Genomic DNA, 23,430 nt, shown 5'->3' with positions numbered 1-23,430 from the left:
GGCATCTTATTTACCTACTAGATTATAGGGGCCCCGGGACCAGAATTCATATCTGATTCATCTCTGCATCTCTCACAGAGAATGGGACATAAGTAGAGACCCAGATATCTACTGAATGTTTGAAAGATATTAAATGAAATGTCTCAGTGAATATGGACAGGAAGACTTCCTTACACACTGGCCTCTCAGCATTTAAGAATGTTTTAACACATTTATTTGGTATGACTTCACTGTAAACATTAAACTTAAGAAATATTTAGACCTTCAGCATAGTTTCCAAAAAACCCACCTGACGCTTCAGTATAACATGAATCACTTTAGACATCTAACAAATCAGGAGTTAAATAAGAACAAATATTACATGTAAGTATAAAATTATACAGAGCCCAAAAGGTAAGTAAGTAGCTTTTGACAGACAATATGATTAATACATCTTTGAGTAACTACCCTAAACATAAAGCTAAGGCAGGTGCCAAGAACAGATATGAGAAATGGTACCTATCTTCAAAAACCAGAGAGGATAAACAACACAAAGCAGCAAATACTAAATTAAAAATCAAGGCAGGCCAGCCGCTGCAGCTTATGTCTATAATCTCAGCACTTTGGGAGGCTGAGGTGGGAGGATCACTTGCATTAAGGAGTTCTCGACCAGCCTAGGCAACATGGGGAGACCCTGTCTCTACAAAAAAAAGTAAAAAAAAAATTTTTTTTTTTTAAATTAGCCAGGCGTGGTGGCACAAGTCTGTAGTCCTGCTACTCAGGAGGCTGAGTTAGGAGAACTGCTTGAGTCTGACAGTGAGCCATAATCATGCCACCGTACTCCAGCATGGGCAACAGACTGAGACCCTGTCTCAAAAAAACAAAAACGAAAAAACAACCAAGGCAATATGAATTTGGAGAAGGAAACATCAGTGAAGGCTGGGATGGTACAACAGAACTCAATATAACTGTAGGGCTGAAAATATCCCCTAAGGGGAACTTAGAAGCCAAGCATAGAAATCCCTCCCAAACTTCCCAGTGCTCTAGAAGGCCAAGGTGGGAGGGTTGCTTACGTCCAAAAGTTCAAGACCAGCCTGGGAAACATAGCAAGACCCTGTCTCTACAAAAGGAAAGAAAAATTAGCCAGGCATGGTGGTGTATATCTGTGGTCTCAGCACTTTGGGAGGCTGAAGTGGGAGGACTGCTTGAGCCCGGGAGTTCAAGACCGGCCTGAGTAACATACCAAGTTCTCATCTCTACAAAAAATTTAAAAATTAGCAGGACATGATGGTGTGCGCCTGTAGTCCCAGCTACTCAGGAGGCTGAGGTGGGAGGATTCCTTGAGCCCAGAATTTTGAGGTTGCAGTGAGCTATGGTCATGCCTATACACTCCAGCCTGGGTACTGAGTGAGACTGTTTCAGAAAGAAAGCCCTCCCCAACCTCAAATTCCTTTGTGACCTCTTATATACAAAATGCCAAAGGATACCGATAGAAAAAGGGTAGAACTGAGGGATGGGAAGAAAAAAAGGAGGAAAGGAGAATGGCAGAGCTGGAGAGAACATTTTTGTACTAGAGCATGGGGGAAATAAAAGCTGAAGGAAAGCAAACATGGTCCCCGTAAAGGTTTTCTTTTGAGGGATGAGGGTATGGTTGGAAGAAAGAGTATTCACAAAGTAGTAGAATAAAAAATGACCTGCGTTTGAGCCCAGGCATTTGAGCTTGCCGTGAGCTATGGTCACGCCACTGCACTCTAGTTTGGGTGACAGAGTAAGACACAGTCTCTAAAAACATAAAAAATAAAAAAAAACGAAGTTTGAATATTGATTAATGGCAAGGAGACAAACTACTAGATTATTTTAACAGTTCAGGAGACACATAATGAAGGTGTGGACTATGGGAATAACAGAAAGAACAGAAAAGACAACTCCTGAAAGAGCACCGTCCTCAAATAACACCTCTGGGTAGAAACCCTGGTGAATGTGCTCCAAGTGGCCAAGTGCCGCCCTAGACATCAGGACATCTGAAAACAGGGTCTTCTGACAGATCAGAACACAGCCAAATTTCAGAGGCTTTCTGGTGGGAAGGGCACATTGTTTCTCTCAGGGGCCATGCTTTTCTAGTTTATTTCTAGAAGGTTAGCGTTGTAAGTCACCACAGTATTTAAAAAAGAAAAACAAAAAATGGTTAGGGTTGGATGGTACAGAAGAGCTAGGGTAGTGGTCACGCTAATATCGTAACTTCCTCTTACCAAGACCCATTCTGGCCCCAAGGAAACAGTTAATAGACAAGGCTTCTGAGAAAAGAAACAAAATCGATCTATTCTCCTAATACAAATTAAACTTGAAAGTGCCTGTGGCTGGGTATGGTTCTCCCTGTAGTCAGAAAAGAGATGGCTGGGGACTCCTGTGATGGTTTCCCTATTACAAATTTGTTAATTTGGTTCCTGTGTGATCACACTTTTTTCTTTTCTTTTTTTGAGACAGAGTCTCACTCTGTCACTCAGGCTAGAGTGCAGTGGCACGATCTCAGCTCACTGCAACCTCTGCCTCCCAGGTTCCAGCGATTCTCCTGCCTGAGCCTCACACCATCACGCCTGGCTAATTTTTGTATCTTTAGTAGAGACAGGGTATCTTTAGACGCCACACTTTTCTTTGTATACTGAGTAACTTTGGACTGTATCCTAGTTCCAGTGATATTAATATGTTGCAAAAACTTTGTATTCTGTTAGGTTCCTCTGAAAAACACTGATGTTTTTTGTTTTTAAAAATATTTTTAGAAAAGAAATTTTAACATTTACTGAATACCTCCTATGTGCCAGATAATATGGTAAGTACTTTTTAAATACAGTTCTATTGATCTTTAAAAAATTATTTATGTTTTTTGAGACAGAATCTTGCTCTGTCACCCAGGCTGGAGTGCAGTGGCGCAATCTTGACTCACTGCAACCTCTGCCTCCTGGGTTCAAGCCATTCTCCTGCCTCAGCCTCCTGAGTAGCTGGGATTACAGGTGTGTACCACCATGCCTGGTTAATTTTTGTATTTTTAGTAGAGATGGGGTTTTCCCTTGTTGGCCAGGCTGGTCTCGAACACTTGGCCTCAGGTGATCTGCCTGCCTTGGCCTCTCAAAGTGCTGGGATTATAGGCATGAGCCACTGTGCCCGGCCCTGATTTTTTTGGTTGTAAGTCTGTCTGTCCTAGTAAACAGTTAACTTGGCTGAACTCGAACTCCAAATGCCGAAAGTGAAGTTCAGTTCTTTCAGTCTCACCTGAGCTGCTTTGACTCTGACCTATGCACATCCAGTTTAAAGGGTCAACCAGATATTTAGGTAAACATTATAGCTAGAAGTTAGGGTTCTTTTTTTTTTTCTTTGCTCTCTCCTTTTTAGGACTTTTCCCCTCCCTTTCTAGCAGCTGTGATCACCCTGAACTCTGTCTGTCCTTTAGTTCTCTAAGCCAGCGGGACAGATCTTCTATTAGGCTTCCAGTCACCCAGTGAGCAGAGTGGGCCTTGCCACCTAGCTTAAAGCCATAATAGGAACGTTGCCTAGTGTCATTCCCTTCACCTAAAGGGAGAAACCCCTCCAGTATGTTTCTTCTTTTTTTTGCTTTCTGGTGCTTTTAGAAAGTTGTTTTTTGTATCTTGTCCAGAGTGTATCGTTATTCGAAGGTAGAGAGTTGGTCTGACAGAAGCTACTCAACCACTAACCAAAAGCAGAAAGAAGTGTACATCTTTGAAAATAGAATTCCATTTATTTTTAAATACTCTACTCAGACTGACCTTTTTTGGTATATCTCAATTAATATGATGTTGTTGGTAAGACAAGTATATAGTATCTGACAGAAAAACCACAATCAGGCCAGACACAGTGGCTCACGCCTGTAATCCCAGCAATTTGCAAGGCCAAGGCGGGCAGTTCACTTGAGGCCGGGAGTTCAAGACCAACCTAGCCAACATGGCGAAATCCCATCTCTACTAAAAAATACAAAAATTAGCCAGGCATGGTGGCTCACTCCTGTAATCCCTGCATTTTGGGAGACTGAGGCAGGCAGATAACTTGAGGCCAGGAGTTCAAGACTAACCTCGCCAACATGATAAAACCCTATCTCTACTAAAAAATACAAAAATTAGCTGGGTGTGGTGGCACATGCCTATAATCCCAGCTACTCGGGAGGCTGAGGCAGGAGAATCGCTTGAACCCAGGAGGCGGAGGTTGCAGTGAGCCGAGATCACACCACTGCACTCCTGCCTGGGCAACAGGAGGAGACTCTGTCTCAAAACACAACAAAAACAACAAGAGCAACAAAAAATCACAATCGTGTTTACACATACTCTCTTATTTAATCTTCACAACACCCCTGTAAAATGAGAGGTGAATCCTTATACTACAGATGATGGAACTGAGGACCTAGAGGGAAAACTTACCAAATAACAATGTTGTTCATAACAGTAGTACCAAGGAGAGCTTCTTGCATCCCTTGGACCTCGGCAAAAGTTAATATAGTCTCCTCAGGGGGCATCAAAAATTGGTTTTCTTTGCCTCTGCAATTAAAATAGTATGAAAAGTCAGTACTTTGCACTAAAGCAGTTTCTAGGTAGCCCTTCTCCACATTGTTGAACTGTGCATAATATAAACTAACCAAATACCAGGAAAAAAAAATCTAACCCAGAAAACGTGTATACTAAACTTTCTACAATGAACATATATTACTTCCATACTATCTACTTAGATATGCTGCAAGCACCTCAAATTCATTATATTCAAAATTAAACTTGTTAAGTTTCTCTTTAAACCTTTTGTTTCTTTCTGCATTCCTATCTCAATAAATTGCACCACCATCTAATAATGCCCAAGTTTCAGGGTTGGTCACCACTCAAGTGACCACCTAGACTGGGAGGAAGGAGACAAGGAAAATATCCACATTTCGGGCTTGGTCACCACTCAAGTGACCAGCTCTACCATGTTGATATTCTCTCCTTCCTCTTAATCTAGTCAATCACCAAGTCCCAGTAATTTTATCTTCTCATCTCTCAGAAATCTATCTGCTTCTTCCCATCTCCACTAACATACTCCTAATTTAAGCAAACAATTATCATCTCTTGCAACAGATCATGAATAAATAAGCCAAAGTTCCCTGCCCTCCACTTTTAGAAAAGACAGATGGATAATAACAATGAAGTGTAACTGAAAAATAAAAATAAAAATAAAGTATAATGAGTATATGATAGAGAAGATGCTATTAAGTTCAGTTTGCAACATTTTGAATTCGAGGTGTTCCCAATATGTCTAATAAATAAACCTACAGGTCTAGAGCTCAAGAAAGAGCTCAGAGGTAGAAATGTATGTTTGCAAGTAGTCAGCACCAAGATGGTCAGTGAAGCAATGGACTCCAAGTGTGTGGAACGAGGAAAGGGTCTAGGGCCTTAAGGTATTTCTATATATTTTAAAAAATATTTGTGTGTGTGTGTGTGTGTGTGTGTATGTGTGTGTTTAAGATTAGGTCTCGGTCTGCTGCCCAAGGTGGACTGTGGTGGCGTGATCACAGTTTATTGCACCCTTGAACTCCTAAGCTCAAGTGATCCTCCCACCTCAGACTCCCTAGTAGCTGGGACCACAAACATGCTCTGCCACACCCAGCTAATTTTTAAATTTTTTGTAAAGATGGGGCCCGGCTATGTGGCCCCAACTGGTCTTGAACTCCTGGGCTCAAACTTCTGCCTTGGCCTCCCAAAGGGCTGGGATTATGGGCATAAGCCACTGTGCGCAGCAGAGGTATTTCTAACATTTGAGGGACACACAGAGATTTCAAAGAAGACTGAAGAACAAACTACATTTGCTGAGCCTCTCCCCTTCTTTGACTTCATCCCTGACATGTCTGGCTTCCACCTCACTAATCTGCTTCTATGTCATAACCTAGTCTTGATGCCATACATGCTTATATTATACCCACAGCACAGAAAAACAAGATCCTAGTGACCCAACTTTCTCTGAAACCTGTGAGAAAATTATTCTTCATCTAATAGTTAAAAATCAATCAATGCTTTTCTTACCCTCCATCTTCTGCAAATGTCATGACTTCTACTTGTTGATCAGAAAGGGTCCCACTGCTAGTAACTAGCCTCCTCTTTGTCAGGCCAAGCACAGCTTTTATATTTCCAGACTTCAGTAGTACTTGCTTTTCACTTTCATCATCAGAGGAACAAAGCAATGCCCTAAACCAAATATAAGGAAAAATAGGGTGATGTCAGGAGTAATCTTTTAATATTAAAGGACTAGGTTCACTCTTTTGAGACGGCGTCTTGCTCTGTCGCCCAGGCTGGAGTACAGTGGTGCAATCTCAGTTCACTGCAACTCTGCCTCCCAGGTTCAAGCGATTCTCCTGCTCCAGCCTCCTGAGTAGCTGGGATTACAGGCGCAAGCCACCATGCCTGGCTAATTTTTCTGTATTTTTAGTAGAGACGGGGTTTCACCATGTTGGTCAGGCTGGTCTTGAACTCCTGACCTCGTGATCCACCCGCCTCGGATTGCAGGTGTGAGCCACCGTGCCCAGCCTTTTTTTTTTTTTTTTTTGAGACAATGTCTCACTCTGTCATCCAGGCGGAGTGCAGTGGCACGATCTTAGCTCACTGCAACCTGTTTCCTGGGTTCAAGTGATTTACCACATTGGCCAGGCTGGTCTCAAACTCCTGACCTCAGTTGATCCATACACCTTGGCCTCCCAAAGTGCTGGGATTATAGGTGTGAGCCACCACGCCCAGCCTAGGTTCACATTTTAAATAGAAACTTCAGTCAGTGATGTCATTCTATTGATTTTTTTTTTTAAACAAATCTCTCTCTCTTCAGATCTTTCAGATTCTTTCAAGACTCAAGTCTAGGTTATTACCTGCACTCAAAACCAGCAGACAGAGACAAAGATGAAGGAAAAACAAATCACCCGTTGGGAATTACATACCTGATCTCTCTGATTTCCAAATTTCCCAAAGCTACACACACAAGATTATACACATCAGGCACTGGAACTATCTGTAATACTGGAACCTAAATAAAACAAAGCAGCCAAAAATTATACTTGGTTTGTTTCATTTTCGTTTAATCCAGATTTTCCAAAATTTATCACATTCTTTTGTATTCTCACTGTACAAGAATAATTTTCATCATTTGAAGGCTCAGAAAACACTCTTTTTATTAGCTGTAAATCTAAATAAACTATATGCATAATAGTGCTTACTGAGCACTTAAGTAACACAATGTATAATTCTTTTTTTTTTTTTTTTTTTTTTTTGAGACTGAGTCTGGCTCTGTCGCCCAGGCTGGAGTGCAGTGGCCGGATCTCAGCTCACTGCAAGCTCCGCCTCCCGGGTTCACGCCATTCTCCTGCCTCAGCCTCCCGAGTAGCTGGGACCACAGGCGCCCGCCACTTCGCCCGGCTATTTTTTTGTATTTTTTAGTAGAGACGGGGTTTCACCGTGTTAGCCAGGATGGTCTCGATCTCCTGACCTCGTGATCCGCCCGTCTCGGCCTCCCAAAGTGCTGGGATTACAGGCTTGAGCCACCGCGCCCGGCCACACACAATGTATAATTCTAACAATAGAGGAATAATGGGGTATATTCTGGCATGTGAATGAAAAGAATATTTATGTAGCCATTTAAAAGTATATCTATGTTCACTGAACAAATATTTATTGGGCACCTCTGTGCAAAGCACAGTGTTAGATGTTGTATATATTTGGAGAGCAAGAATGAGGTTTATACAAGTATAAAGACTCTCAGAAACAAGGAATTTTTTTTTCTTTTTGAGACGGAGTTTCACTCTTGTTGCCCAGCCTTGAGTGTAATGGCATGATCTCAGTTCATTGCAACCTCCACCTCCTGGGTTCAAGCAATTCTCCTGCCTCAGCCTCCCAAGTAGCTGGGATTACAGGCATGCACCACCACACCTGGTTAATTTTTTTTATTTTTAGTAGAGACAGGGTTTCACCATGTTGGTCAGGGTGGTCTTGAACTCTTGACCTCAGGTGATCTACCCACCTCAGCCTCTCAAAGTGCTGGGATTATAGGTGTGAGCCACCTCGCCTGGCCAGAAAAATGTTTATATGTATGGTGAGAAAAGACAGATCTAAAAATTTTAAGCACACTAAGATTGCAAGCATGTAAGATGTATATGATAGTGGGAAAAGACTAGAAGGAAATACACGTAGAAAAGCAGCAAAATAATGCCTTGGTGAAGGACAAGGAGTATAAATATCAGCAAATGTCAAAGTCAGAATAGACATAAAATTCTAAGCTCCTCCAACAGGTCTAGTGTAAAAACCCATCTCTAGGCTGGGTGCGGTACCTCACACCTGTAATCCCAGCAATTTGGGAAGCCGAGGCCTGTGGATCACTTGAGGTCAGGAGTTCGAGACCATCCTGGCCAACATGGTAAAACCCCGTCTCTACTGAAAATACAAAAATTAGCTGGACATTGTGGCGTGCGCCTGTAGTCCCAGCTACTCGGGAGGCTGAGGCAGGAGAATTGCTTGAACCTGGGAAACGGAGATTGCAGTGAGCCAAGATTGCCCCACTGCACTCCAGCCTGGGCGACAAAGTATGACTCTGTCTCCGGAAAAACAACAACAAAAACAACAACAAAAAACCCATCTCTAGATAAAACTGGGATCGGCTGGGCATGGTGGTTCACACCTGTAATCCCGAGCACTCTAGGAGGCTGAGGCAGGCCGACTGCTTAAGCCCAGGAGTTCAAGACCAGCCCAGGCAACATGGCAAAACCACATCTGCATAAAAACTATAGGCCGGATGCGGTGGCTCACACCTGTAATCCCAGCATTTTGGGAGGCTGAGGCGGGAGGATTGCCTTAGGTCAGGAGTTCAACAGCCTGGGCAACATGATGAAACCCTGTCTCCACTAAAAATACAAAAAAATTAGCCAGGCATGGTGGTGGGTGCCTGTAATCCCAGCTACTCAAGAGGATGAGGCACAAGAATCCCTTGAACCTGGGCGGCAGAGATTTACAGTGATCAGAGATCGTGCCACTGCACTCCAGCCTGGGTGACAGAGCAAGACTCTGTCTCAACAAAAATAAGAAGAAAAAAAAAACAAAAACAATAAAAAATTAGCCAGACATGGTGGTGCATGCCTGTAGTCCCAGCCACCTGGGAGGCTGAGGTGAGAGGATTACCGAGCCTAGGGAGGTTGAGGCTGCAGTGAGCCATGATCATGCCACTGCACTCCAGCTTGCGTGACACAGTGAGACCCTGACTCAAACAAACAAATGAAAATTTGTGATAAAGCAAATAAAGCAGGATGTTAATGGTAGAGTCTAGAATGGTGGGTATATGGGTGCTCACTATACAACTTTTCCGGATGTTTGAAACTTTTCATAATAAAATGTTGGGGAAAAAAATCTCATCTCTGTTCTGCCTTGCATGGTCATAGCTCCCAATTTTGGTAAGCTGCCTATCTACATTATCAGGCAAATAAAATGGCTACAAAGATCTTTTTCAGCTCAGGATTCTCACTTACCTCTGTGAAGTGCCAAGTATAAAGTTTTTCCCACTGCCAAGCATCCAGAGCTTTCCAAAGAGAAACTACATCCTCGCAAGCAGTTATGATACATGGCTCTTTACAACCGGCTCTTTCCCAAAACATGGCACTCACATCTACGGAACAGGAACCTGAAGGATTCTGATACAATGGCAACAACAGTTCTGTTAAAGTGGTACTGGAGGGCTGTTTTATGCAAAGCATAAGTATGCAAAGTGATGAATTATAATTCAATGAAACAGTAGGTATGTAAAATTTAAGTTTTATGCAGGTGAAAAGAAAGAGCTTTGTGGTTCTTATGTACCTAAAAAATTGCCTATCAAACTTACATCATGAAAGATTTTATTTCTTATTTTATTTATTAATTTTAATTTTTTGGGGGGACTGAGTCTCACTTTATCACCCAGGCTGGACTGCAGTGGTGCAATCTCGGCTCACTGCAACCTTTGCCTCCTGGATTCAAGCGATTCTCCTGCCTCAGCCTTCCGAGTAGCTAGGATTACAGGTGCCTGCCACCACACCCAGCTAATTTTTGTATTTTTAGTAGAGACAAGGTTTCACCATGTTGGCCAGGTTAGTCTCGAACTCCTGACCTCAAGTGATCCACCCACCTCAGCCTCCCAAAGTGCTAGGGTTACAGGTGTGAGCTACCGTGCCCAGCCCATGAAAGATTTTAAAATGTATAGTCCAGATGGAATAAATTCAGATTTAACCACAAAAAGATATTCCATAGAACTTATCCATTTGAAAATTAAACATCCTGATGAACCACTCATGGGTTGAAAAGACAGGTTTCAATGTTACTCCTCGGAGGGAATAACATTGAAACAACATACATTATACTATCTACTATTATGACCATGGGAACACTATGTATCCAAACCACAGAGCATGGCCAAAGCAGTATTTCCAAGAAAATTTGGAAATGTCCAGTAAAAATCATAATCACAAAGGCATTTATAAGAAAACAAGAAAGATTAAAATCAAGTAAGCATGCAGCTCAGGAAGTCAGTACAAGAACAAAATAAGAACAGTAAAAAAACAGTAGAAAGGAATTATTTACAATTATCTTATTTATTATAAAAACAGAATGAACTAGAAAACAAACAACAACAACAAAAAAACACAACCCAATTAATAACTAATACAACCACAAACTAGTTTGTTTGGAAGACCCACGTAATGGCCACATCTTGAGTCTAATGTAGAAAAACAATAATTTTAGAAATGGGAGAATGGGGAAGAGAGGCTTAACTGCATATACACAGATTTTAATAATCTATAAGAAGTAACTTTTTACCTACAAATTTGAAAATATGAATGAAATGGTTGATTTTTTAAGAGACTAAGTTATTAGGACACTGGGCATGGTGGCTCACGCCTGTGATCCCAACACTTTTGGAGGCCAAGGCAGGCGGATCCCCTGAGGTCAAGACCAGCCTGGCCAATGTGGCAAAACCCCGTCTGTACTAAAAATACAAAAACCAGCAGGGCATGTTGGCGCACACTTGTAATCCCAGCTACTATAGAGGCTAAGGCACGAGAATCACTTGAACCTGTGAGGTTGCAGTGAGTGGAGATTGGAAATTGCCCCACTGCACTCCAGCCTGGGCAACAGACTGTCTCAAAAAATAAAATAAAAATAAAATAAGTTATTAAAATTGATTCAAGAATAAATTTCAAAACAGAGCATAGGTTATTACCACATATCCTTTATAGAACAGTAATCTGGGGCTCAGAGGTTACACAATTTGTCCAAGGTGACAAAGCCAGTAATCTGGGAAAAACTTTATGTGGATTTGAAGTGCTTTCCTTCATACCAGTGGTTCTCTGGGAGAGCATCTGCACTATCTTCACCCCTGCCCCTAGGACATTTAGTAATGCAACATTTTCAGTTACCACACTGCATAGAAAAGATTAACCACTAGAACGGCTCCCCATTTTCTTATAAATCACCATAAGTGATTCTTCTAGAAACATTACACCATTTAAGTAGGAGAGGCATGAATAACTCTCATTTCACTCTCCGTCAAAATGCCTGAGTTATATTTATTTTAGTTTATTTTTGAGATGGAGTCTCACTCACCCAGGCTGGAGTGCAGTGGTGAGATCTTGGCTCACTGCAACGTCTGCCTCCTGGTTCAAGTATTCTCTTCCCTCAGCCTCCGTAGTAGCTGGGATTATAGGCGCCCACCACCATGCCCGGCTAATTTTGTATTGTTAGTAGAGATGGGGTTTCATCATGTTGGCCAGGCTGGCCTGAAACATCTGACCTCAAGTGATCTACCCGTCTCAGCCTCCCAAAGTGCTGAGATTACAGAGGTGGGCTACTGTGCCCAGTTCCCTAACTTAGATTTAGACATGAAGTTCAGCTACTTAGCCTAAGTTATTCTGGCCAACAAGTTGGCATAGAAACTTCAAAAGGAGAGCTCAAAACATAAACAGAGGTAAATATTGGGAAAAACAATCCAAATCTGTTTTTCTGAATCTGTTTACCAATATGTTTAATAGTATTAAAGAACAAGAAGCTATATGACCGAATGCTTTTCAATTCATTAAAGTTTTCATATGTAAGACACAAGACACTGGAAGAGAATATTCTTCTGACCTTTAACTTTGAAACCAATTGTAGGTTGCCTGGGTTTACGCTATCAGAAGCAGGAAGCTCTGCTGTTTCAGTCTGTGAAAACAAAAGTCACATCATTAGTCTACACTTCATGTATAATGTCTGCTTGCATTACCCATTCATCAAAATGTCTACTTCATATTGTCTTTATTTCCCCTTATAACAGCAGCAAAGCTCCAAATGCAAACTGTTTCACTGATGACAAAGAGAATAGGACCTCCCAAATTTAAAAGAAACATTTTAATGAACCTTAATTTCCCCAGAGTGAACTTAATGTTTACAATGAAGTTATATCAAAGAAACATGTCAAACCGTTCTTAAACGTGGAAGGCCCAGCGCATAAGCAAGTCATGCTGTTTACATTCACTAAGGCATTTCATTCCTTCAGAGAAAATTTCACAAAGGAAATGGATTGTACCTGTTCGACGGAATGTTTATGCAACCCCTGGCATGTGTTTCCACAGAGCTGATTTTCTTTAAAAGTGAATGACTCAATGGGTGGAGGTGTTCCTGGCAGGGCAGAGTCACAGTCACAGGTAGGTTGTCCTTGCCTGCCTGACACCTGCAGGGTGGTATGTGGTTTTGCTGGACTGCTTGAACTGTCGAATTGTTTACTATCACTGGCAAGACAGACTGAGTCTTTCAAATGAGCAAGTTGGGGTGTGCGGCAAGTTTGTCCAGCGACCTCTGTGGAAGCTTTTTCATAGGAGCCATGAGGGCCAAAGGCTGGAGTAGTACCTAAGATGGGGAAAAGAGGTGAACACATGTCTGTAGCAGGCCTGTCATTATCATCAAGCGCAACTGTATTTAAAGGAGTATAAAGTAATATGGATGAAGAAAGGCCTGTCTTTGTATGCTGGCTTTGTGGGTTTGGCCTTTTGGGATGTGATTTTCCTGGTAGAACAATAAGGTCCTCTTCTAAGTCCTCCATTTCTGTATCCATGCGTTTAGGACTCAGTTCCTCTGGAAAAATACAATTTCCCTCTTTAAGATGTCTCTCTCCAAACATGTTTGATTCAAAGGGCTCCACTGGTTTTTCTGAGCAAGACTTCAGTTTTTCAAGCTTAAGAGGTCCAAAGTCTTCATCAGGTAACTGAAAGTCTGTGATGCTGAGAAAAGACAGTAGTTGCTTTAAGCTCAGCATTCCATCCTTATGAAATGAAGCCGTGAAAGCATCATCATCCAAGGATAAATAAGCACTATTACTCCAAGAAAGGGAATCCTCTTTTTGATGACTTTTCTTCCCTAAAGAAGAAAAATAAGTCACAAAAATAGTAACAAAACCCAACAAAACAGACAAACTGTTTCACTGATGACAAAGAGAATAGGATCTCCCATATTTAAAAGAAACATTTTAATGAACCTTAATTTCCCCAGAATGAACTTAATGTTTACAATGAAGTCCTATCAAAGAAACATGTTAAACCATTCTTAAACGTAATACCTAACAAAAAGTGGGCTTCTAAACTCAAATATACTAGAAAATATACGTAATACCCAACAAAGAGTGAGTTTCTAAACTCAAATACACTCCTCGCTTGAGCCCAGGAGTTTGAGACCAGCCTGAGCAACACAATGAGACTGTCTTTAAAAACAATAAATAAATAAATAAAAATTTTAAAAAGTAGGGCCAGGTACGGTGCCTCACACTCATAGTCTTAGCCCCTTCAGAGGCCGAGGCAGGCAGATCACTTGAGGTCAGGAGTTCAAGACCAGCCTGACCAACACGGTGAAACCCCGTCTCTACTAACAATACAAAAAAAAAAAAAATTAGCCAGGTATGGTCGTGGGCGCCTGTAGTCCCAGCTACTCGGGAGCCTGAGGTGGAAGAATGGCGTGAACCCAGGAGGCGGAGCTTGCAGTGAGCTGAGATCGCACCACTGCACTCCAGCCTGGGTGAGAGCGAGACTCCGTCTCAAAAAAAAAAAATTAGCTGGGCTTGGTGGTGCACGCCTGTGATCTCAGCTACTCGGGAAGCTGAGGTAGGAGAATCATTTGAACCCAGGAGGTGGAGGCTGCAGTGGGCTGAAATTGCACCAGTACCACTGCACTCTAGCCTGGGCAACAGAGCGAGATTCTGTCTCAAAGAATGAATAAATAAATAAATAAATAAATAAATCCAAACAAAACAAAACAGAGTATGGCCAAAAATGTTAACTGGGAGAAGGGACTGAGGACAAGGCTCAGCTCAACCACTGATTTGCAGCTTAACCTTAGGCAAATCGATTTATTTCATTTTCCCTTTTCTCATTGTCTCTCATAAGAGAAGTGAACTAAAAATATCTACATTTTTTCCTACCTCTAAAACTGTGATTTCAACAGGCTGCCAAAGTATGGTCTACAAAATGCTGGCTCTTGTCACTATGGAAAACTTAGTCTCCTTTTGAAGCAAAGAGTTAATTTACTGCTTTTTGTTTGCTTGTTTCAAGACGAGGTCTCACTCTGTTGCCCAGGCTGGAGTGCAGTGGCGAGATCTTGGCTCACTGCAACCTCTGCCTCCCAGGCTCAAGCAATCCTCCCACATCAGCCTCCTGAGTAGCAATTTACTGCTCTTATTGCAAATGGTATCCCACACCATTCAAAATGTTGCTATATCCTCAATGATGAATGCATAAACAAACTGTGGTATATACATACAATGGAATACTAGTCAGCCATAAAAAGGAACAAAGTACTGATGCATGTTACAACAGAAACGTACCTTAAAAACATTATGCTAAGTGGCCAGGCTCAGTGACTCACACCTATAATCCCAGCACTTTGGGAGGCCGAAGGCAGGTGGATCACTTGAGGTCAGGAGTTCGAGGCCAACCTGGGCAACATGGTGAAACCCCATCTCTAGTAAAAATACAAAAATGAGCCAGGTGTGGTGGCAGGAGCCTGTAATCCCAACTACTCAGGAGGCTGAGGAAAGAGAATCACTTGAACCTGGGAGGCGGAGGTTGCAGTGAGCCGAGATTGTGCCACTGCACTCCAGCCTCAGTAAGAGTGAGACTCTATCTCAAAAACAAACAAGCCCATTATGCTAAGCAGCCAGACACAAAAGGTCACATATTGTATGATTCTATATATATGAAATATCCAGAACAGGGAAATCCATAGAGATAGAATGCAGATTGGTGGTTGTCCATGGAAGGAGTAGGGGGTGAGGGGAGAGGAAATGGGTAGCAGCTGCTTAATGGGTATGGGGTTTAGAGGTGATAAAAATGTTTTAGAATGAGATAGAGGTGGTGGTTGGACAACATTGTAAATGTACTGACTTGTTCACTTAATTTAAAATGGTTAATTTTGTCATGTGAATGTCACCTTGAGAAAAAGTTTTTAAATGTAGCTGCAGGTTACTAAAATGATAGCAGACTATTTCGAACTACTGGCTGGGCCTAGTGGCTCACGCCTGTAATCCCAGCACTTTGGGAGGCCGAGGTGGGCAGATCACTTGAGGTCAGGAGATCAAGACCAGCCTGGCCAATATGGCGAAAACCCGTCTCTACCAAAAATATAAAAATTAGCTTGGTATGGTGGTGGGTGCCTATAATCTCAGCTACTCATGAGGCTGAGGTGGGAGAATCGCTTGAACCTGGGAGGCAGAGGTTGCAGTGAGCTGAGATAGCACTATTGCACTCCATCCGGGGCAACAAGGGTGAAACTCTGTCTCAACAACAATAAAAAAAACTACGGTGTAAAAAACAATATTTCTAGATTACTGGATTGCCTACTTTTTGATGACTATGCATTCTTGTTCACTTAAAAGATGAAAAATCACAATTTTTGGATTAGTCATAGCTCATAGACCAAGTCCATGTCCAATGGTACAGAGCAGTTTGCTACCTATTTTTGCACATAAAGTTTTTTTTTTTTTCTTAAGGAACTTGGCTGTAAAATGCACATAAAGGTGTGTTGGAACACAGTCACAGTTACAAGTTGACTTTGGCTGCTTTGGCACATAGCTGAGTAGTTGAGACAGAGCACAAAGACTAAAATATGTGCTATCTGGCCCTTTCTAGAAAGTATGCTGATCCCTAATTTAGAGCCACAATGAATTACCCCATTTTTGTGCTCAGTTGATATGAATAAATTCTCAGTAAATAATTAAGAGTTTAAATTACAACGTATCCTTGCTTCCCATCCTCCAAAATCCTGTGTCCCATGGAGGCCTTAGAGACACTGCATTAGATATTTTATCCAAAAAAGTTGCTTAGGACTTTTCATTACATGATGACTTCTAAAAGAGATAGTCAGTGGACTCTTTCTCTCTCTTTTTTTTCTTTTTGAAAGAGGGTCTTGCTCTGTCACCCAGTCTGGAGTGCAGTGGTGCAATCACGGCTCACTGCAGCCTCAACATCCCGGGCTCAAGTGATCCTCCCACCTTAGCCTCTGAAGTAGCTGAAACCACAGGCATATACCACCACACCTGGCTAATTTTTCTATATATTTTTGGAGAGATGGGGTTTTGTCATGTTGCCCAAGCTGGTCTCAAACTCCTGGGCTCAAGCAATGCTCCCACCTTGGCCTCCTGAAGTGCTGGGATTACAGGGGTAAACCACCAAGCCCAACATAGTCTAAGTCTAGTACACATTCCATTTTACTTCAGAAATACTTTCTGTATTAGCTGTGAAGCTTCTACCCACAGATAAGAATTGTATTGTACCTGAATATGTAATATTACATAAACAACCAATACATTTTCCTTTTCAGTGTTGAACTGTTTCAGCTCTATCAGTGAACTCTGGCACCACACCGCCAGGTTTGAATCCTGGCTCTGTGATTTTAATTAAATTAAGTCATTTTAAACTCCCTGTGCTTTAGTTTCCTCACCTGTAAAGTGAGAATGAAAATAGATTTCTACCTCATGTAGGACTGCTGTGATGATTCAATGAGTTAGTATCTGTACAACATTTAGAAAGTGCCAGGCAGGCTGGATACAGTGGCTGGATACAGTGCCAGGCAGGCTGGATACAGTGGGATTATGACTGTAATCCCAGCACTTTGGGAGGCCGTGGTGGGAGGATTGTTTGAGGTCAGGAGTTCAAGATCAGCTTGGGCAACAGGGCAAGACCTCGCCTCTACAAAACATTTAAAAACATTAGCCAGGCATGGTGGTACATGCCAGTAGTCCCAGCTAGTTGGGAGGCTGAGGCAGGAGGAACATTTGAGCCCAGGAGATAGAGGCTGCAGTGAGCCATGATCACACCATGGCACTCCAGCCTGGACAACACATTCGACCCTGTCCCTTTTTAGAAAAGAAAAAAACAAAAGGAAGTGCCAGGCACGTAGTAATTGTTAGCTGTCATCATCATCATCATCATCAAACACATCTTGATTACCTTTCACTCGAATAACTGCTTTTTTGTTCTGATATTTATGTGAGGTGACTTCCTCCTTGGACCTGTTAATAACTGATGGGTTGCAAGCTGGCAAAAGTGGTTCACAATGATCTGATGCTGGGGTGCAGGCTGATTTTCTTTTTCCTCTGTATCTTCTACTAGGTGCCTGGGCAACTGCCTTCCTAGACAAGTCATTATCTTCAGTGGGCCCAGCGGGAGAGCTGACTTTAGTTAATGAGAGAAGTTTCTGAGAAGTTCTTGAACTTGGTTGTCCTGTGCATGTGTCAGACATCCTAATTTCACTTTGGTCAGGTTCCTCATTGGAAAGGTTTACATTTTTACTTGCATCCTTATTTTTATTTTTAAACCCTTTTTTCTTGACATCCAAATGACTCTGAATGACAGCCTCCAGGGCTACTTTTCTCTGGCAATTGGACATGCTTCGTGTTGTTCTAACATAGTATTCTGCAGGAAACAGAAGGCCTTCAAGCATTGTGCAAGAATGTTTTTCTGCAGAAAGAAGAGAGGTTGCTTCCAGGCTAAGACTCTTAGGTTGACTTAGAATCTCATTTTCCTGAAGATTTTCATTTCTACCATCAAGAGCGTCAGTGGGAGATTTTAAAGATTTCTCTGTTTGATTTTGTTCTAAGTTTTGATTTTCATTTGCTGGCAAGTTATTGTGAGTGAGTTCATTTAGAGAACATGAAATATCTGCCTCTAAATTAGAACTTGTGGGCAGTTGGCCACTTTTACTTACAGCTTTGTTTACAACGAGGTTATCTGTAGGGATAGTCACTTTTTTGCCTTGTGCCTCCAAACTTACAGGTGAAGTAAATCTAATGTTTTTTAGGCCGTGAGTAGTAAGTTCACTGCTGCCTTTGGGAGGAATGTGTTCAAGGTGCTGACTACTACTGCTATCTGTTGGAGTCTGTAAAGGAACTGTAGTCGCCCTGGTGAAATCAGGTCTTCTTAGGAGTGTATCCACACCTTTTTCTGGTTGGGCAGTTGGTGGAATGAATATACTGTCTTCATTAGTTTCTGTAACTGGTTCTGGAGAATCTGGAAGTTCAGACGTCAGACTTAAAAGGTGAGTTCTTATTTCAGTTACTGGTGATCTAGTAGGATTTTTGCTACTGGTTTCTTCCTGTTCCTTTAGTCTTTTCCCAGACAGTCTGAGTGAATCAGTGCCAAAGACACAGTCTCTCTCTTGTGAAATAAATGTTCTCTTCTGCTGCTTCTTTCTTCTCCCTGGCAGCTTCTGCTTTTGCTCACCATCAGGGTCACTGACCCTGTGGGGAAAATGTTCTTGGGTGTCATCTGTTCCGTGTATAGGTAATCCTCCTGGGCCATCTCCAGGGTTAAAAGACTCCGGCCCAACATCAAGTGTGACAGATGTCCTTTCTCCAGTTTCTTCATCAAGATGGGTTTTGATGTGTAACTTGTCATAAACACATATTTTATTTTTAGGTTCTGAGGAGAAAAAAAATGTATATAACATATTTTTCTTATAAATAAAACAAAAAATACCCATTTTTATCCTATTATATATAAATACTACTAAACATTTATTTAAGAAAGAATCAATGACATTTCATTCAGGCAGATGAATTTACAGGTGAAATAAATCTATTTTTTAGGCTGTGAGTAGTAAGGTCACTGTTACCTTTAGGTTCAAGGTGTTCAAGGTGCTGACTACTTCTACTATCTGATGGAATATGTAAAGGAACTCTACATACTCCATACTGTACATATTTTTTAAAGTTCTAATTTTTAAAATTCTAACAATCTATGAAATTTTAAGTACATGTAAACAAATAGCATTGTGCTAAAAATGTTTTTTAAACAGAGTATTCTTTATCACACAATCTCTTCTCTTAACTTTTAAATCTCAACTAATTTTTTAGCCCATGTCTTTCTTTCTTTATTTTCCCCCTTGGCCCAAGTAATTTTAATAACACTCCCATTTCAATCACTCTTAATTTTATTATTATAAATTACTTGAATTTATTGACCATTGTTTTTAGAATATTTTTACCTAGAAATATTTTCTCTGTTCATATATACTTAAAGTAAAAAAACAAAACTTTTGCTGGGCACGGTAGCTCATGTAAATCCCAGCACTTTGGGAGGCTGAGGCAGGCAGATCATGAGGTCAGGAGATCACGACAATCCTGGCCAACATGGTGAAACCTCGTCTCTACTAAAAATACAAAAATTAGCCAGGTGTGGTGGCACGTGCCTGTAGTCCCAGGTACTCGGAAGGCTGAGTCAGGAGAGTTGCTTGAACCCGGGAGGCAGAGGCTGCAGTGAGCCACGATTGAGCCACTGCACTCCAGCCTGGGTGACAGAGTGAGACTCTATCTCAAAATAAAAACAAAAAACAAAAAAACAAAAAAAAACCCTTTCTAATATTTAAATAATAATTTCTGAAAATTGAGAGGGAAAAAGAACAATAAACAGTCTAACTGAAAGTAGAGTCTATAGAGTAGATTTTATGGCATATGAATTTTATGTTAATTAGAATAATATTGCAGCCGGGCACAGTGGCTCACACCTGTATCCCAGCACTTTGGGAGGCCTCGGTAGACAGATCACTTGAGGCCAGGAGTTCGAGACCAGCCTGGCCAACATGGCGAAACCCTGTCTCTACTGAAAATATAAAAACTGGCCAGGCGTGGTAGTGCATGTGCCTGTAGTCCCAGCTACTCAGGAGGCTGAGGCACAAGAATTGCTTGAGCCTGGGAGGTGGAGGTTGTAGTGGGCCAAGATTATGCCACTACATTCCAGCCTGGGTGACAGAGTGAGACTCTGTCTCAAAAAAATAAAATTAAATTAAAATTAAAGTGTCTATTGCTAGTCACTATCTTCACTCTGTGGGAAAAAGAACAATAGCCAAAATATACCTGGGAAATGAATAATAAAGCAGGCATAAGGGAATGGTCTAGATTTACCTGAGTGGTTTAGCTGCGGTGAGAGCTCCTGCTGGGACAAATAATCTTGTTCTTCTACTGTTTTCTTAATAGAATGCTTAATCTTTTCAGCTCTTTGGGCACGCTAGAGGAAACAAAAACAGCTCCAGAAATACGTTTTCTTTAAAGCTTTATATAAAGAGTCAAGAACAGTTTTTAAATTGTTTGTACTGTAACACCTTAATTTGAGAACATGATTCACTTACCTGAAGGCGGGCTAGTGTCTTGCTGTATTCCCTTTTCAAGAATGCTAATTTCTCCTTTAACTGAAAGAAGAAAAACACCAACAATACTGGGCAAGCAGAAAGGTGAAGTCACAGGGAAGGGATGCAGTGCTTGGTGGGGTCCCCTGGCAAGAGGCAGGGAGTAGCACTGGTCCATGACAATCTACTTGTGGTTCTCAAAAAGCACCAAGCTCTTGACCATTTCAGGATCTTTGTATAACCTGTTCCTATCATCTGGAACATTTCCTTCCTTTGCCAATTCCTACTGACTCCTCAAGCCTTAGCTTAGATTTTCATTTCCCTGGGATAGACTTCTAGGTCCTTCTCCAAATCTAGGTTAGACACTCTATCAGTCCTCTGTACTTTCCTTACCACAGTATTCTCACACTGTGTTCTCTGTTTCTCCCCATCATCCAGTTCCTTGAAGGTAGCAGGGACTGTCATCCTCAGTCACTCAACAAATGAATCTTCTATTTATCAGTTAATGGTCCAGGTATCTCTAGTACCTGGAATAATAAGTGATACCCACTGTGTGTCAATTAGTGCTCCAGATGCTATTCTAGATGCAATTTACATACAGTGAGGGATACACATAATAAATAAGAAAACAGGGAAGATGATTTTACAAGGTAATAAATAACTAGACAGATAAACAGAGTGATATAAGAGTTACTGGCCTACTGATAGGGACTACTTTAGTTGCAGTGGTCAGGGAGGCATTTTTGAGGACTATCATTTGAGCCTAAGACCAAATGAGGAAGGAGGTAGTTTTGGGAAGATCAGAGGGAATGGTACTCCAGGCAGAGGGAACCACAAATATAAAAGCTCTGCAGTGGAATAGGCTACATATGTTTGAGGAACACGCAGGCCAGTGAGGTTGGAGCTATCACTGCTGAATCTCCAGCCAGGCACACAGTAGGCATTTAACAAATATTTATTAAATGAATAAGTGAATTGGGCTGAATCAAAGTACTGTTCTCTGAAAGTCTAGATTCCCTTGTCTCTCTGGCTTCTTTGGTTCAAAGGATTATCTCAGCAGCAAAGCCAGCCCTGGTTTTTCTGCTTTTTAGGAACTTTTTAGTTATACTCATCTTTCAACCAATAAAACATCAAGATTTCCATCCTCCATACATACCTTTAAAAAAAACAAAAGACCAAAAAAAAAAAAAAAAAAAAAAGACCTACTCAGCTGGAAGCGGTGGCTCACACCTGTAATCCCAACACTTTGGGAGGTCGAGATGGGTGGATCATTTGAGGTCAGGAGTTCGAGACCAGCATGGCCAACATGGTGAAACCCTGCCTCTACTAAAAATACAAAAATAAGCCAGGTGTGGTGGTGGGTACCGGTAGGAGGCTGAAGCAGGAGAATTGCTTGAACCTGGAGGCGAAGGTTGCAGTGGGCCTAGATTGTGCCACTGCACTCCAGCCTGGGCAACAGAACAAGACTCTGTCTAAAAAAAAAAAAAAAAGGACAGGTGGGGTGGATCACGCCTGTCATGCCAGCACTTTGGGAGGCCAAGGCGGGCGGATCACCTGAGGTCAAGAGTTCGAAACCAGCCTGGCCAACATGGAGAAACGCCATCTCTACTAAAAATACAAAAATCAGCTGGGCGCGGTGTTGGGCGTCTGTAATCCCAGCTACACAGGAGACTGAGGCAGGAGAATCGCTTGAACCTCAGAGGCGGAGGTTGCAGTGAGCCAAGATCGCACCACTGCACTCCAGCCTGGGCGACAGAGCAAGACTCTGTCTCAAAAAACTAAAAGAAACAAAAAAAAAACCAAAGTATATGTGCAAAACATGCTACTTGGAATTTTCTTTCTTTTTTTTTTTTTTGAGACAGAGTCTCACTTGGTCGTCCAGCCTGGAGTGCAGCGGTGCGATCTCGGCAGCTCCCTGCAATCTAAGCGTCCCCTGGTTCAAGCGATTCTCGTGCATCAGCCTCTGAGGCCTGAGCCTCTGGGACTACAGGCTGGCGTCACCACACCCGGCTAATTTTTATATTTTTAGTAGAGACGGGGTTTCACTACGTTGCCTAGGCTGGTTTCAAACTCTGAGCTCAAACGATCTGCCCATCCCAGCCTCCCAAAGTGCTGGGATTATAGGCGTGAGCCACGGAGACTGGCCTACCCACCAATCTTATAAATGTCTGGGGATAATCTTGTTTACTTATAAATGATCTTTCTCACCTCCACCAGAAGGTAAGCCAGAATAAGAATAACATCAGCACAAACTGGAAACATACTAAAAGTCTTATCAGTAAAGTACAGTCTAAAGAAGCAAGGGCACATCCAAGGCCAGGCGCAGTGGCAGGTTCCTGCAATCCCAGCTACTCGGGAGGCTGAGGCAAGAGAGTCGCTTGATCCCGGGAGGCGGAGGTTGCAGTGAGCCGAGATCGCACCACTGCACCCCAGCATGGGTGGCAGAGTGAGACTCTGTCTCGAAAAAGAAAAATAGAAAAGAAAAGGAAGAAAAAAGAAAAGAAACTTCCAAACTACAACATGCTGTCTAGAACTTAAAAAAGAAAGGTAAATAAACATGTCCTGACAGGAATGCTAAACAGGGGTATGAAAAACGGAACCTACAGAACCATTCAGATCATACCATTTACGAACACTCCCTTCTCAAAAAAATTGCACATAGGACTCCTTTTTGGTGGTTAGGGATACGCCCCTCCTCCACCACATACGCTAACACACGAAAGGACCCGAAAGTACCAGACTTAAAAGATTTACTTGAGGAGGTCCGGCGGGAGAAGTGAAGATT

General features: G+C 41.9%; 1 protein-coding gene across 2 annotated transcripts in view; it reads right to left on the bottom strand.

Moving 5' to 3' along the window:
- The window catches only part of PALB2 (partner and localizer of BRCA2), a 36,995-nt gene that overhangs the window by 13,023 nt on the left and 542 nt on the right, over nt 1-23,430 (bottom strand). Inside the window, exons 2-11 of one of the 2 annotated variants that reach the window (XM_025371256.1) lie at nt 21,039-21,172; nt 20,649-20,708; nt 20,425-20,527; nt 17,474-18,943; nt 12,568-13,394; nt 12,132-12,203; nt 9,503-9,664; nt 6,932-7,017; nt 6,030-6,191; nt 4,404-4,520 (exon numbers count right to left, since the gene is read on the bottom strand). In XM_025371256.1, coding sequence (XP_025227041.1) covers nt 4,404-4,520; nt 6,030-6,191; nt 6,932-7,017; nt 9,503-9,664; nt 12,132-12,203; nt 12,568-13,394; nt 17,474-18,943; nt 20,425-20,527; nt 20,649-20,708; nt 21,039-21,110 — 3,131 coding nt within the window. In that variant the 5' untranslated portion in view covers nt 21,111-21,172. The remainder of the gene's footprint in view (nt 1-4,403; nt 4,521-6,029; nt 6,192-6,931; nt 7,018-9,502; nt 9,665-12,131; nt 12,204-12,567; nt 13,395-17,473; nt 18,944-20,424; nt 20,528-20,648; nt 20,709-21,038; nt 21,173-23,430) is intronic. The other variant, XM_025371257.1, reaches the window with a different exon arrangement.

This window comes from Theropithecus gelada, chromosome 20 (assembly GCF_003255815.1).
Source record: "Theropithecus gelada isolate Dixy chromosome 20, Tgel_1.0, whole genome shotgun sequence".
In the NCBI taxonomy this organism is placed as follows: Eukaryota; Metazoa; Chordata; class Mammalia; order Primates; family Cercopithecidae; genus Theropithecus; species Theropithecus gelada.
This window is presented reverse-complemented; position numbering and strand designations above follow the sequence as displayed.